Source organism: Pistacia vera, unplaced genomic scaffold (assembly GCF_008641045.1).
Source record: "Pistacia vera cultivar Batoury unplaced genomic scaffold, PisVer_v2 Contig404, whole genome shotgun sequence".
NCBI lineage: Eukaryota > Viridiplantae > Streptophyta > Magnoliopsida > Sapindales > Anacardiaceae > Pistacia > Pistacia vera.
In genome coordinates, this window is record NW_022196229.1 from 35,856 (window position 1) to 49,830 (window position 13,975).

Here is a 13,975-nt window from a genome sequence, read left to right on the forward strand (position 1 = left end):
AACCCAGAAAATAATCAAAACTATCGGATTCTTCTCGGATATCCACCGAAAAATTCAAATCTATGCCTATTCTCCAAATCCTAATACCAAAACACTTGGAAATCCAGTTAAAACCCACTCAAAAGTTCAAAAAACCTTCATTCTACCTCCCAAAGTTTCAACAAAAAACCAAAAACAAAGCAGAAAATCGGCTTAAAGAGAAAAAATGTTTACCTTGGAAGATTGCAGAAAAGACCACCGTCGCTCAAGAAACTGGGACAAAAAAGAAGAAAAAGGAAAGAAAATTTTTTTTGGACGAAAACAAGAAACAAACGTGAATGGAAGATGAACAGTCTGTTCCTCAGTTTTGTAAAGAAAATGCAAACATGTGGAAGTTTGTGATTGGCCAGTTGTCAGGGGTCTCTTCGTTTTCCCGCTCTTGAAACGACGGATCGATCACCACCATATACGTGGCAGCGATTTGAACCACCTGGGAAACCGTAGCCTTGTACGAAAGCTGCAGCTCGGTTGCCCAGCTCTTTTGGCCGACTCAGCTTGTACCTCCCGAAATGAGCCCAACGCACATCCAATCTTCACACCCCAACAAGTCCACTTGGCCCCTCGATCCACCCAACCGACTCAGCCTTTCAGTTCAGGAGTCCTCCCAAGCATCCCATGCTCAGCCGGCCCAAAAGGCCTGGTCGATCGATGTATGAACTTGGAATAGCCCGGGTCGAGCCCTCTTTAGAACAAAGTTGGAAGCCTCGCCCATTCATCCGTCCGTAGCGAACGAGTGGACAACGTGTAGTTGAGGTGCCTCACCCACTTGGTCGTCCCAACATCCCGACCGAGTGAAGCTTTTTAGTAAACTTCCTGAACTCGTCCGATCTGGCATGACAAATGAATGCCTCGTCTAACGCAATTCCCTTGCTAGTCGCACGGATGTACCTAACGACCACATCTAGTTCTCTGCTCTTCGGCTTGTCGAACCGATCAGGCAAATCGCAATGATGGCATACTCTAGGTCAGGAGTGGATACCGAACGATGTCTAATCAAGGATCACCTGCAACGGTCAGATCATTCACTCCAATGATCGTTCGTCCATGAGGGAAGACCGAGCTCGCCTTGAGCGCAACCTACTCTCTGACTTAAGATACTCTCAACTCAGAGAGTGGGGGACAAACTGTTAGGGCCAAAAATCGTCTTTGACCCAAATAAGAAAACAGGACCACTAGTGAAGAAAAGACCAGGCCCAGTCCTAAAGAGGCCCAAGCCAAATTAGTCCCATTTGATACGAGGTACGGCCGATCCAAACCATCTAGGCACGGGCCCCCCAGTTCCAACTCACCTCCTAGGCCAATAGACGAGTTCAGGGCCCACGGCCCCCCATTGATCATTTTCCTGTTCCTGTTCAATCTCCTATTCGAAGTCACTTTCCTATTCCTGATCACTTTCCTACTCGAAGTTACTTTCCTGATCAGAATCACTTTCCTAACCGGACACTGGAAAGACAACTTAACATGACCCAAATTCTTCTAGGGTTTGCATCAGAGTCACATTAGGACTCCTACTCCTACCAGGATTGGGAGACTAGACAGTCACTAAATAAACAGAGGCCAGTCCTCTCACAAAGGAGACTACGTTACACCTTCACACCCGAAGCTCCTACTTGAGAGCTTCACTTCACCGCTGTAGTCACAGTCCCTGACTAGATTTCCGGTAACCTCTTGCTCCCTAGCCTCCACTATATTAGCCTTTCAGCCTTGCTGACTTGAGCGTCGGAGTGCCTATGGCAAACACCACCCCGGTGTTTCCCGTTCGCTTCACGCGTGTGTTTTTCTACGTGTGCAGGTACAGCAGATCGCTAATGGTCTCATCCTCACGAGATTAGACCCCCCTTCCGTACAGGTAGATTTTTACGTCTATAGTTCTCTAACATGATAGCCTTAGATCTGATACTTCCATATCATGATATAATTCCAGACATAAGCTGAAGACAGTGTGCGTCAAAGTGTCTAGAGTCTATGTGTCAGTGTGGCCTACAAATCTACTGAGCGATGAAGTGTTATGAGAGTTGTCAAGTGTTACTCTCACAGAGTGAGCCTTGGGTTTCTTGGTGTATATAATATTGTGCAAGTGTTGTACATTTTTCAACTTTAGACAGAGATTTATTACTTACTATCTTTCAAGCTCTAAGAAATATGATCAATAATGTTGTAATTTGTACAGATCTTAATATAAATAGACAGCCTTTTCTAGCTTACGTAGAAGCTGAAGGATGATAAGGACTGGGAATAACGTGCAGATCGTCTTTTCTTCCAACTGTTATACCAAAGGCCTCCGTCATGTCCAAATCCTCATTCTTCATTCCAGCAGGAAGTTCCCAATCAAAATGGTGCAGAAACATTGCCAGAGGAAGCTCAATATTGGCTAGACCAAATGACATTCCAGGGCATATTCTTCTACCAGCACCAAATGGGATGTATTCAAAATTAGTCCCCTTGTAGTCCACAGAATGATTGAGAAACCTCTCCGGTTTGAAGATCTCAGGTTCACTCCAATTTTCTGTATCTCTTCCAATTGCCCATGCATTAACAATGACTTTGGTTTTTATGGGTATGTCAAATCCATTGATCACACATTTTTCTCTACATTCTCTTGGAACTAACAAAGGCACCGGAGGATGCAGTCTTAAAGTCTCTTTTACTACTAGCTTCAAGAATTTCAATTCATCAATGCATGATTCATCGATCTTACCATTTCTATTAAAGACTTCCCTCACTTCAGCTTGTGCCTTCTTCAGCACTCTTGTGTTTTTCATCATTTCGGACATTGCCCAATCTATTGTTGTGGCAGCTGTGTCACCACCGGCACCAAAAATGTCCTGAAAAGAGGAATATAATATGAACTTGATCTGATTTCAGCTATTAGACCCGAAGATTTTCAACTAAGATTGTGCAAGGACAAATTTCTTGTTATATATATATATATATTATTAATATCGCTCACTGATCTTAAAAGTTTGCAGATGCAAGCACAGTACTAAACCGAGAAAATGAAGACAAACATGGGATTGACTCTTTCAGAAAACTGATTTAGCTTCAATTTCAGTTTCGTTCACCTGCTGGAAAAAAAATTAATGTATTAATTGCACAACAAGTACTTACCGAGACAACTGCTTTGATGTTGTCGGTAGTCAAAGGAAATTCAAGATCACATGCTCCTGAAGTTTCAAAAGAACATCAACAAGATCTTCAGTTTTCTCAGTACTCTGGTCAACGTTTAATGTTTCCCGGCTCTTCTTGTGTTCATTAATAATTTTTTCAACTATTCTATCAGCTTCTTGATGCAGCTTCTCCACTTGAGACTTGATTCCAGTGATACTTGAAGAAATTCAATGGAAGGAAAACAGATCTCCATATTGAAACCTGAACACACTTTTGATATTTCTTATAACTGTTGTGAATAATTCCTGTCTTGGACTGCTGCCGAAGGCTGCCCTGGATGTGATACCATATATTAGTGAGGTGATTTTCTCTGTAAGGTTGATGGTGATCCTGCTTTTGAAGCAATCCAATCAGTTAGAATAGACACCTCTTCCTCTCTTATTGATCGGAAAGACTGGACTGTCGCATGCTAAAAAGTCCAATGTGCAAATTTTCCGTAGTTGTCTCCAATAATCACCATATGGCGAAAAGATTATATCAGGATAATCATAGGACGTGATTTTTACTGATAGAACCTCAGGCCTTGAGGCAAAGCTAACATCATAGGTTTTCATAACTTCTTTGGCAAATTCGGGCGAAGAAACAACAACAGTGGAAACCTCTCCAAGCTGTAGAGCATAAATGGTCCATATTTCCTGGCCAAGTCTGTTAATCTGTGATGGGGTAGAGATCAACAAGGAGGTGCATATTTCCTATGACCGGTAATTTCAAGGCCCTGGAGGTAAATGAAAGGTTTGTCAAAGGTCTTGAATCTCTTCCTTATTTCAGCACCATGAAGAGGAAGAGAAAAAATGGTAAGAGGATTGAGAAGCTGGGACATGTCCACTCCATGAGAAGACAAGAAGATTGAGAGGACCGGGATACTTAAATCTTGTTCACCTTGATTTTAGATACCCTTTAGTGATGCCTTTCTAAAAGTGATTCTTTAGCCGGAGTCTCAAGGATGGTTATGGTTCGAATGATTCCATCCATAAAAGACAATTAAAATATTTTTAAAGTTTGAAAACGAATTTTAACTATACATAATGGTATCATTTGTCTAAATCTCCAACATTGAATAACATGGAATTAGAGGTGGGGATGCCATTTTTTTTGCACGGCCCACCATGTCATGGCATAAAAATTTCGTGCTGTGCCATGGCCGTGGGCCGTGCTGTGAGTTCAAGATTTGGCACATGGGCCAGCACGACATAGCCCGTAAATTTAAAAGAAAAATTAATATAGCCTTTGCAACAACTTATTCAAGTGCAACGTGCTGTTGACTACTAAAGTAATCGTGGCCTTGGGTTTTGGTTGTCTGGCACGACCCATAGCAGATGGATGTTGAAAATTTTGGACGGCATGGCACAGTCCACCGCCACTTTACATAGAGTAAATAGACATCATCTCCATTTCAACAACCCGAATTATTATTATATTATTATTATTATTATGGTGATTGGAGTGTTTAAACCAGTTTGCTTACACTTCAACTAATATTCGAGATTTATTAAACACCTTATAAGCTAGTGGGCCAAATAGTCACAAACTAGTCATTGAGATCTATTGAATATTTACAATCCAATAAGTCAGGTAAGTCACAAAGCGATAATGATTACTTGGAGAACTCCAACACAAAACCTCAAGGTAACAAAAGGACCTGCCATCCGATCATAAGCCAAGTCGTTAACAACCATAGTTGGCTAGCGTGTAGGTCTCGTAGCTGAACAACCCCAAATTTGTCGGAAAGATGGATAATTATTTCTTATATGTTACAAGTTAATTGATAAAAAAAACGAAGAGGAGATAAACCCAATCAAGTCAATATTTCTCAGAAATTGATTTCCTGATTCTTATTAGTTGTTCCGCAAAACACTGTTGATGAAGTCTAGCTAAACAACTTCTTTTATATACGTTTGTATTCAAAGATGGGGATTTGGTAGGCGGGATAATTTCACACACATTCTCAAGCAAGTATAAAATTTTTGCATGCAGCAGGTCAATATTGCCTCAAGATCTCTCCCTTGTAGTTGGATAACAAACCCTTTAACCATTGTGGTTAGTTATAACAGGAGTCTTGTGTTCGAATGAAAAGAGAGGTATCTATCACATTTATGTAATTACCTTGATCTATTAGGTTTGTAGGGTGTTTCGTAATCTTGCATATTAGATATATCTCAATATGAGTCTGGATACCTCAGATACCTAAACAAATATATTACCTCAAGATTATGATGAACAATCTATTTATATGTTTACGTGCAGTTTTTAAATGAAAGTAAATAATTTCTTTGCTCCAACTACTGGCTCGCAAGCAGATATTGCAAGGTAAAGGGATTGTGAAGAGCCAAAAGAAAATGATTTTATACAAATGCTCTGGTATGGACTGGAATCACATAGGGTAGTCTAAGCACGACATTGCATAGCATTAAGTAAATTGTATAGAATAAATAGCGTTATATGTATTAATTATGTAATGGTATACGAAATGGTGTATGAGGTATACGAAATGGTGTATGACGTTTGAAAAATATTGACATGTATTATTTATTACTATGATATGTGGTGTATGATTTACATGCGATAGAATTATTTTTTATGTCTAACGAAAAATATTTTATTAAGAAGGAATATATATTTTTCATTTATTATTTAACTAAAAAATTATAAAAAAAAAAAAAAAAACTCAGAATTTGAACCAAACGAGTGGTCAATGTCCAGCAATTTTAGTCAATGCCGCTCAGTGTTATTGTTTGACCATCGAAACTCCAGTGAACACTTGTCAATGCCAATCAAACATTGGTCAGCATGGGAAACTATGGTCCATATCGGTCAACGCGACATTGACCAGCCACTTCATGTTCTAATTCATAAATTTTAAAAAATAGACATGTATATTGAGTGTAAAATAATGTTAGAAGTAAAACTGTATTAACTAATAGAATTGTTTGACTAGGCATTATTTAATATGAATAATTACATTACTTTAAATTTTGTATTATTTAATATAGTGCAGTTTTGTTACCAAACATTGTATTGTATTATTATTAAGTACCGTGCAGTTTAGCTAATAATGTCTCGCGTAAAAACATGCCTTTAGTGCGGAAGAGTTGTTGTGTGGCAAATCCCTGAAGTAGGATTCACGTTACGTGTCATTCTTTTTAGGTTAATTTTATTTATAATTAAGTTCGTCATTGTAATAATATATAAGCTTACTTTTATTTAAATTAGAGCAATTTTTTTTTATAGATACTTTGAAAGCCGTGCACATAAAAATATAAAAAACAATACAGAACAATGGACATAAGATTTGTATCTAGCATCCGAACCATTTTAATAGTTATGTCTTGTACTATTGTTGGTTTCCCATTCATCTATGATCCAACATTGAAATCATGGGTTTTCATACAAACTCCTACATAGACTCACTATAGATCCTACGTACTTCTCATTGGTGCAAATCACAGCACAACAAGCCTAATTATCCAAAGATTTTAATCATTTTGGTGAGTGATGAAGAAGCTAGAGGAAGATAAGGTATGGGAATAATGTGCAGGTTATGTTTCTTCCAACTGCTATACCAAAGGCTCCGTCATGTCCAAATCTTCATTCTTCATCCATTTGGAAGCTTCCAATGAAAATGATACAGGAACATGGCTAGTGGAAGCTCAACATTGGCTAGACCGAATATCATTCCGGGGCATATTCTGCCCAGCACCAAATGGGATGTATTCAAAATTAGTCCCTTAAAATCAAGAGAACTATTAGGAACCTCTCTGGATTGAAGATCTCGGGCTCACTCCAATATTCTGGATCTCTCCAATCGCCCATGCGGTAACAATGACTCTGGTTTGACGGGTAGTCGAAGCCATTAATCACACATCTCTCTCTGCATTCTCTTGGAACTAACAGAGGTGCAGGAGGGTGAAGTCTTAGGTCTCTTTACTACAAGCTTCAAGAATTTCATTTCTCCGATGCTGTTTCATCGATCTTGCCTTTTCTATTGAAGACTTCCCTCACTTCAGTTGTGCCTTCTTCAGCACTCTTGTATTTTTTCATTTCGGACATGGCCCAATCTATTAATGTGGCAGCGTCTCCCCACCGGCACCCAAATGTCTGGAAAGGGAATATGTATGAACTTTTCTCAGTTAAACTATTACTAAAAGTAGTCTCAAACAAAATTTTGTAAGGACAAATTCTAGATTGTTACGAATCTTGAGGTTTGCAGATGTAAGCCAAGTATTAAACAGGGAAAATTAAAGGGAAAGATGGGATTGAAACACATGATTTCGCTTCAATTTAATAAGTTGCAACTATTGGAAAAGGAATTAAGTATGGATTGCACAAGTACTTACGGAGATCACTGATTTGATGTTCAGTAGTCAAAGGAAATTCAAGATCACCATGCTCTTGAACTTTCAAAAGAACATCAACAAGATCTTCACTCTTCACTCTTGTCAATGTTTAAAGGTGCCTGGCCCTTCTTGTGTTCATTATAATTTTTTCAACTACTCTATCAGTCTTCATGCAGCTTCTCTACCTGAGACTTGACTCCAGTGATCCATTGAAGAAATTCAATGGAAGGAAACAGATCTGAATGTTAAAACCTGCACACACTTTTGATGTTTCTTTCATTACTGATATGAATAATTCCTGATCTTTGGACTTGCTACCGAAAGCGCCTGGAAGTGATACCATATATAGTGATTGAATTTTCTCTGTAAGGTTGATTGGTGATCCTGCTTCTGAAGCAATCCAATCAATGAGAGCAGACACCTCTTCCTCTCTTATTGATCGGAAAGATTGACTCGTCGCCTGCTGAAAAGCTCCAACGTGCAAATTTTTCGCAGTTGTCTCCAATAATCACCAAATGGTGAAAAGGTTATATCAGTATTATCATAGAACAAGATTTTTGTTGCTAGAACCTAGGCCTTGATGCAAAGTAACATCATGGGTTTTCATAACTTTTTTGGCTATTCGGGCGAAGAAGCAACAACAGTAGAAACTTCTCAAGCTGAAGATGCATAAGTGGTCCATATTTCCTGGCCAAGTCTGTTAATCTGTGATGGGGTAGAGATCCAAAAAGCTGGTGCAGGTTTCCGATGAGAGGTAATTTCGACGGGCCTGGAGGCAAACGAAATTTTTTGTCGATGGTTTTTGATCTCTTCCTTATTTTCAGGACCAAATAGAAGAAGAGAAGAAAAGTGAGAAGGATTGAAAAGCTTGGAAATGCGAAATCCATGAGAAAACATCTAAAGATGAGAGGATCGGATTATGAGTCTGTGCACCTTTCTGTTTTCTGAAAGATAATATATAGCTGGAGCGAGGACGGTTTTGGCTGCAATAATTGTATCCATAAAAAGTAATTAGATTATTTTATCCAGCGCCTTTAAAACGATATTCTAACTACACGTTGCATCAATCAATGATCCGAATCTCCAAAGTGCAAATCCAAATTAAAAAAAAAAAAAAAAAGATAAAGCAGAGCTCATTTTCCACTGTCAACAACCCCACTTATTATCATTTTGATAAATAATTTCAACGTGTTAAATGTTATTGATAATTGACATGCAAATTGGTAAAATAATAAAATAATTAATAATGTACATTAGAATTATGGGCAATCAGGTTCATATCGTTCCTGGAATTTAAAACCCCGAATCCTTCTATTGTAGTTCACAAATAGCAGAGAAGAAGTTACAGTTAAGTGAAAAAGAAAAATGTAATAAAATTAAGACATGGTACTCAGATTAGCAGAGAACATTATTTCAAGCTTCATTAATATAAAGCTAGCCACATTCTTCATTTGAGCCTATGAAACAGTGTTCGGATGAAAAGGAATGGGAATCAGGCACAAATCCTTCTTCCTTCTGACTGTCCCACCAAAGCGCTCTGTCATGTCCAGATCTTCAGCTTTCATTCCATTAGGAAGTTCCAGTCAGAATGGTATGCAACAATTGCTAGAGGGAGCTCCACATTGCTAGACCAATGAAACCCCAGGCACATCCTTCTTCCAGCACCAAATGGGATGTACCAAAATTGTCCCCTATAGCCAACAGAACAACCGATGAGCCTTTCTGGAATAGAACTCTCAGGTTCTTTCGAATATGAAATGCAGAAACGTTGAAATTATCGTTCTTCGCAGGGTCAAATAAAAGCAATAGCTGTTTGCTTATGTTAATCTGTCACTATCTACACAGATAGTCCAAGAGGCCAAATTTTGGTGAGTTATTTCTTGTACTTACCAAAAACCATTAATTATTATCAGAAATATGGATAAAATATTTAAAATCTATTTTGTCAATGGAATTAAAAATAAAATATCATTTCAATTAAATACCAATAAATGTGAATGAATGATATGTCAATCGAACAATTAACCACATTTGTTTGTATATCAAGTGGTGCTGTATTGTTTGAAAATCTTCCAATATTTAACAACAATCAAGATAAAACAACCACAACAATACACTAAATTTACCGTGGTTCACCTATCCAAGATTAGGTAGGCTACGTCCACGCTGAGCTCCGGAATCAGAGGAGCTCGCTGCACTAATCAATTTGTTCAAGAGTTTACACCATAGATCAAAGATCAATCACTCAAGAATACAACTCAACCTTTCCCGTAATCCTACCTAGAGAACACAATCAGATTCCCAAAGAATTTGAGAGTAAAACCCCTCTCACTTGAATGAAAAACCAAACACTCACTCACCAAGATTACACAGATTGAATGTAAAAAGAGTAAAACCCTTCAACAATTGCTCCTAAATTCATGAAGAAGAGAACCTATAGCTATTTCCCAATTTGCTCCTTTATATAGTGTTGACCATATTGTTGATTTTCAGCCATTGGATCTGCAGTTGATTAACAGCCAGGATTTAATTCAACAGCTCCCAAAACGATGTCACACCACTTATGACCAAAACAGCACCGTTTCATGTCTTCAACTCAACAATCTCCACCTTGAAGACTTGAAACAGTCATCCTAACAACCATTAATCAGTGCAGCTCACTCAAATCCAAGTCCCTCATCACTCTAATGCTCCAGCCTAATTTACAAACAACAAATTCAAGCAGTGCTTGAATTTGGCTGCTGTGACTACCTTAGTACCCATATCGGTTGGATTGTTTTATGTAGCAATTTTCTTCAAATCAATCTCACCTGAAGCCACCAAGTCCCTCACAAAGTGATAGCGTACATCCACATGCTTGTTTTTTTTTTGGTAAATAGGATTTTTGCTCAAGTGGATCGCACTCTGGCTGTTTGAGTAGATTGTCACCTTTCCATCTGTCAAATTTGCCTCTGATAGGGTTCCTTTAACCATACTGCCTCCTTGAATATATCTGCAACTGCAATGTACTTGGCTTCTGTCGATGAGAGATCCACAATGGGTTGTAGTTGTGATTTCCAACTTATGTAGTTTCCTCCAAGGGTAAAGTAATAAGAAGTGGTGGATTTCTTTGTGTCTTTATCACCTGCAAAGTCAGAATCTACAAAACCAATCAAATCAAGTGAAATATCCCTTTTTCCATATTCTAATCCAAACCACAATGTACTGTTAATGTATTTAATCACCCATTTTAAAGTAGTCCAATGTTCAGCCCCTGGATTGGACATAAATCTACTTAACATGGATATGGCAAATGACAAATCAGGCCTAGTACTAATCATTGCATACATAACAGATCCTACAGCATTAGCATATGGTACAGACTCCATTTTAATCAATTCAGCATCAGTTTTTGGACATTGGTCTTTACTCAACATGAAGTGGCTGGCTAAAAGCATAGAGACAAAGATCAATTTTTTTATTGATACTTTGAAAGCCGTAGGTGCACATAAAAAAACATACAAGAACAATGGACTAAGATTTGTATCTAGCATCCAACCATTTTAAAATCTATTTCTTGTACTATTGTTTGGTTTCCCATTCATCTATTGATCCAACATTGAAATCATGGGTTTTCAAACAAACTCCTACATAGACTCTACTATAGATCCTACGTACTTCTCATTGGTGCAAATCACAGCACAACAAGCTTAATTATCCAAAGATTTTAACATTTTTGGTGAGTGATGAAGAGCTAGAGGAAGATAAGGTATGGGAATAATGTGCAGGTTATGTTTTCTTCCAACTGCTATACCAAAGGCCTCCGTCATGTCCAAATCTCATTCTTCATTCCATTTGGAAGCTTCCAATGAAAATGATACAGGAACATGGCTATGGAAGCTCAACATTGGCTAGACCGAATATCATTCCGGGGCATATTCTCCTGCCAGCACCAAATGGATGTATTCAAAATTAGTCCCCTTAAAATCAAGAGAACTTTAGGAACCTCTCTGGATTGAAGATCTCGGGCTCACTCCAATATTCTGGATCTCTTCCAATCGCCCTGCGTTAACAATGACTCTGGTTTTGATGGTATGTCGAAGCCATTATCACACATCTCTCTCTGCATTCTCTTGGAACTAACAGAGTGCAGGAGGGTGAGTCTTAGAGTCTCTTTTACTACAAGCTTCAAGAATTTCATTTCCTCGATGCTTGTTTCATCGATCTTGCCTTTTCTATTGAAGACTTCCCTCACTTCAGCTTGTGCTCTTCAGCACTCTTGTATTTTTTATCATTTCGGACTGGCCCAATCTATTAAGTGGCAGCTGTCTCCCCACCGGCACCAAAAATTCCTGGAAAGAGGAATAGTATGAACTTTTCTCAGTTAAACTATTACTAAAAGTATCCAAAAAAAATTTGTAAGGACAAATTCTAGATGTTACGAATCTTGAAGGTTTGCAGATGTAAGCCAAGTATTAAACAGGGAAAATTAAAGGGAAAGATGGGATTGAAACACTGATTTCGCTTCAATTTATAAGTTGCAACTATTGGAAAGGAATGTATGGAATTGCACAAGTACTTACGGAGATCACTGATTTGATGTTGTCAGTAGTCAAAGGAAATTCAAGATCACCATGCTCTTGAACTTTCAAAAGAACATCAACAAGATCTTCAGCTTCTTCACCTTGTCAATGTTTAAAGGTGCCTGGCCCTTCTTGTGTTCATTAATAATTTTTTCAACTACCTATCAGCTTCTTCATGCAGCTTCTCTACCTGAGACTTGACTCCAGTGATCCATTGAAGAAATTCAATGGAAGGAACAGATCTGCAATGTTAAACCTGCACACACTTTTGATGTTTCTTTCATTACTATATGAATAATTCCTGATCTTTGGACTTGCTCCGAAAGCTGCCCTGGAAGTGATACCATATATCAGTGATTGAATTTTCTCTGTAAGGTTGATTGGTGATCCTGCTTCTGAGCAATCCAATCAATGAGAGCAGACACCTCTTCCTCTCTTATTGATCGGAAAGATTGGACTCGTCGCATCTGAAAAGCTCCAACGTGCAAATTTTTCGCAGTTTGTCTCCAATAATCACCAAATGGTGAAAGTTATATCAGTATTATCATAGAACAAGATTTTTGTTGCTAGAACCTCAGGCCTTGATGCAAAGCTAACATCATGGGTTTTCATAACTTTTTTGGCATATCGGGCGAAGAAGCAACAACAGTAGAAACTTCTCCAAGCTGAAGATGCATAAGTGGTCCATATTTCCTGGCCAAGTCTGTTAATCTGTGATGGGGTAGAGATCCAAAAAGCTGGTGCAGGTTTCCGATGAGAGGTAATTTCGACGGCCCTGGAGGCAAACGAAATTTTTGTCGATGGTTTTTGATCTCTTCCTTATTTTCAGACCAAATAGAAGAAGAGAAGAAAAGTGAGAAGGATTGAAAAGCTTGGAAATGCGAAATCCATGAGAAACAGCTAGAAGAAGATTGAGAGGATCGGATTATGAGTCTTGTGCACCTTTTCTGCTTTTCTGAAAGATAATTATATAGCTGGAGCAAGGTTTTGGCTGCAATAATTGATCCATAAAAAGTAATTATATATTATTTATCCCACCTTTAAAACATATTCTAACTACAGTTGCATCAAATCAATGATCCGAATCTCCACAGTGCAAATCCTAATTAAAAAAAAAAAAAAAGATAAGCAAGCTATTTTCCACTGTCCAACACCCCCTTATTTATCATTTTTGATAAATAATTTCAACGTGTTAATGATCTGATAATGATATGCAAATTGGTAATATAAAATAAATTAATAATGTACTTAGAATTATGAGGCAATCAGGTTCATATCGTTCCTGGAATTTAAAACCCCGAATCCTTCTATTGTAGTTCCACAAATAGCAGAGAAGTTTACAGTTAAGTGAAAAAGAAAATGTAATAAAATTAGACATGGTACCAATTACAGAGAACTATTTCTTAAAGCTCATTAATAAGCTAGCCCACATTCTTCATTTGAGCCTATGAAACGTGTTCGGATGAAAAGGATGGGAATCAGGCACAAATCCTCTTCCTTCTGACTGTCCCACCAAAGCGCTCTGTCATGTCCAGATCTTCATGCTTCATTCCATTAGGAAGTTTCCAGTCAGAATGGTATAGCAACATTGCTAGAGGGAGCTCCACATTGGCTAGACCAATGAAACCCCAGGCACACTCCTTCTTCCAGCACCAAATGGGATGTACTCAAAATTAGTCCCCGTATAGCCAACAGAACAACCTGAGCCTTTCTGGATAGAACTCTCGGTTCTTTCGATACTGAAATGCAGAAACGTTGAAATTATCTGTTCTTCGCAGGGTCAAATAAAAGCAATAGCTGTTTGCTTATGTTAATCTGTCACTATCTACACAGAAGTCCAAGAGCCCAAATTGGGTGAGTTATTTTCTTTGT

At 38.3% G+C, this 13,975-nt stretch overlaps 2 protein-coding genes across 2 annotated transcripts; both read right to left on the reverse strand.

Moving 5' to 3' along the window:
* Positions 1 to 2,152: 2,152 nt before the first annotated feature.
* On the reverse strand, positions 2,153 to 3,374 carry LOC116142038 (premnaspirodiene oxygenase-like; the record flags this gene model as incomplete). The annotated part of the gene is given in 3 exon segments (XM_031427497.1): positions 2,153 to 2,864; positions 3,148 to 3,197; positions 3,200 to 3,374. Coding segments are annotated over 3 exon segments (849 nt in total), but the record flags the coding sequence as incomplete, so codon positions are not given.
* A 7,106-nt stretch (positions 3,375 to 10,480) lies between these two features.
* On the reverse strand, positions 10,481 to 10,909 carry LOC116142039 (secreted RxLR effector protein 161-like). The gene has a single exon (XM_031427498.1). It carries the CDS (start codon positions 10,907 to 10,909, stop codon positions 10,481 to 10,483), a length of 429 nt encoding a protein of 142 aa, XP_031283358.1.
* Between the last annotated feature and the right edge of the window lie 3,066 nt (positions 10,910 to 13,975).

Excerpts from the sequence above, each read along its gene's own strand:
- LOC116142039 (XM_031427498.1), bottom strand. The coding sequence starts at position 10,909 with ATGGAGTCTGTACCATATGCTAATGCTGTAGGATCTGTTATGTATGCA.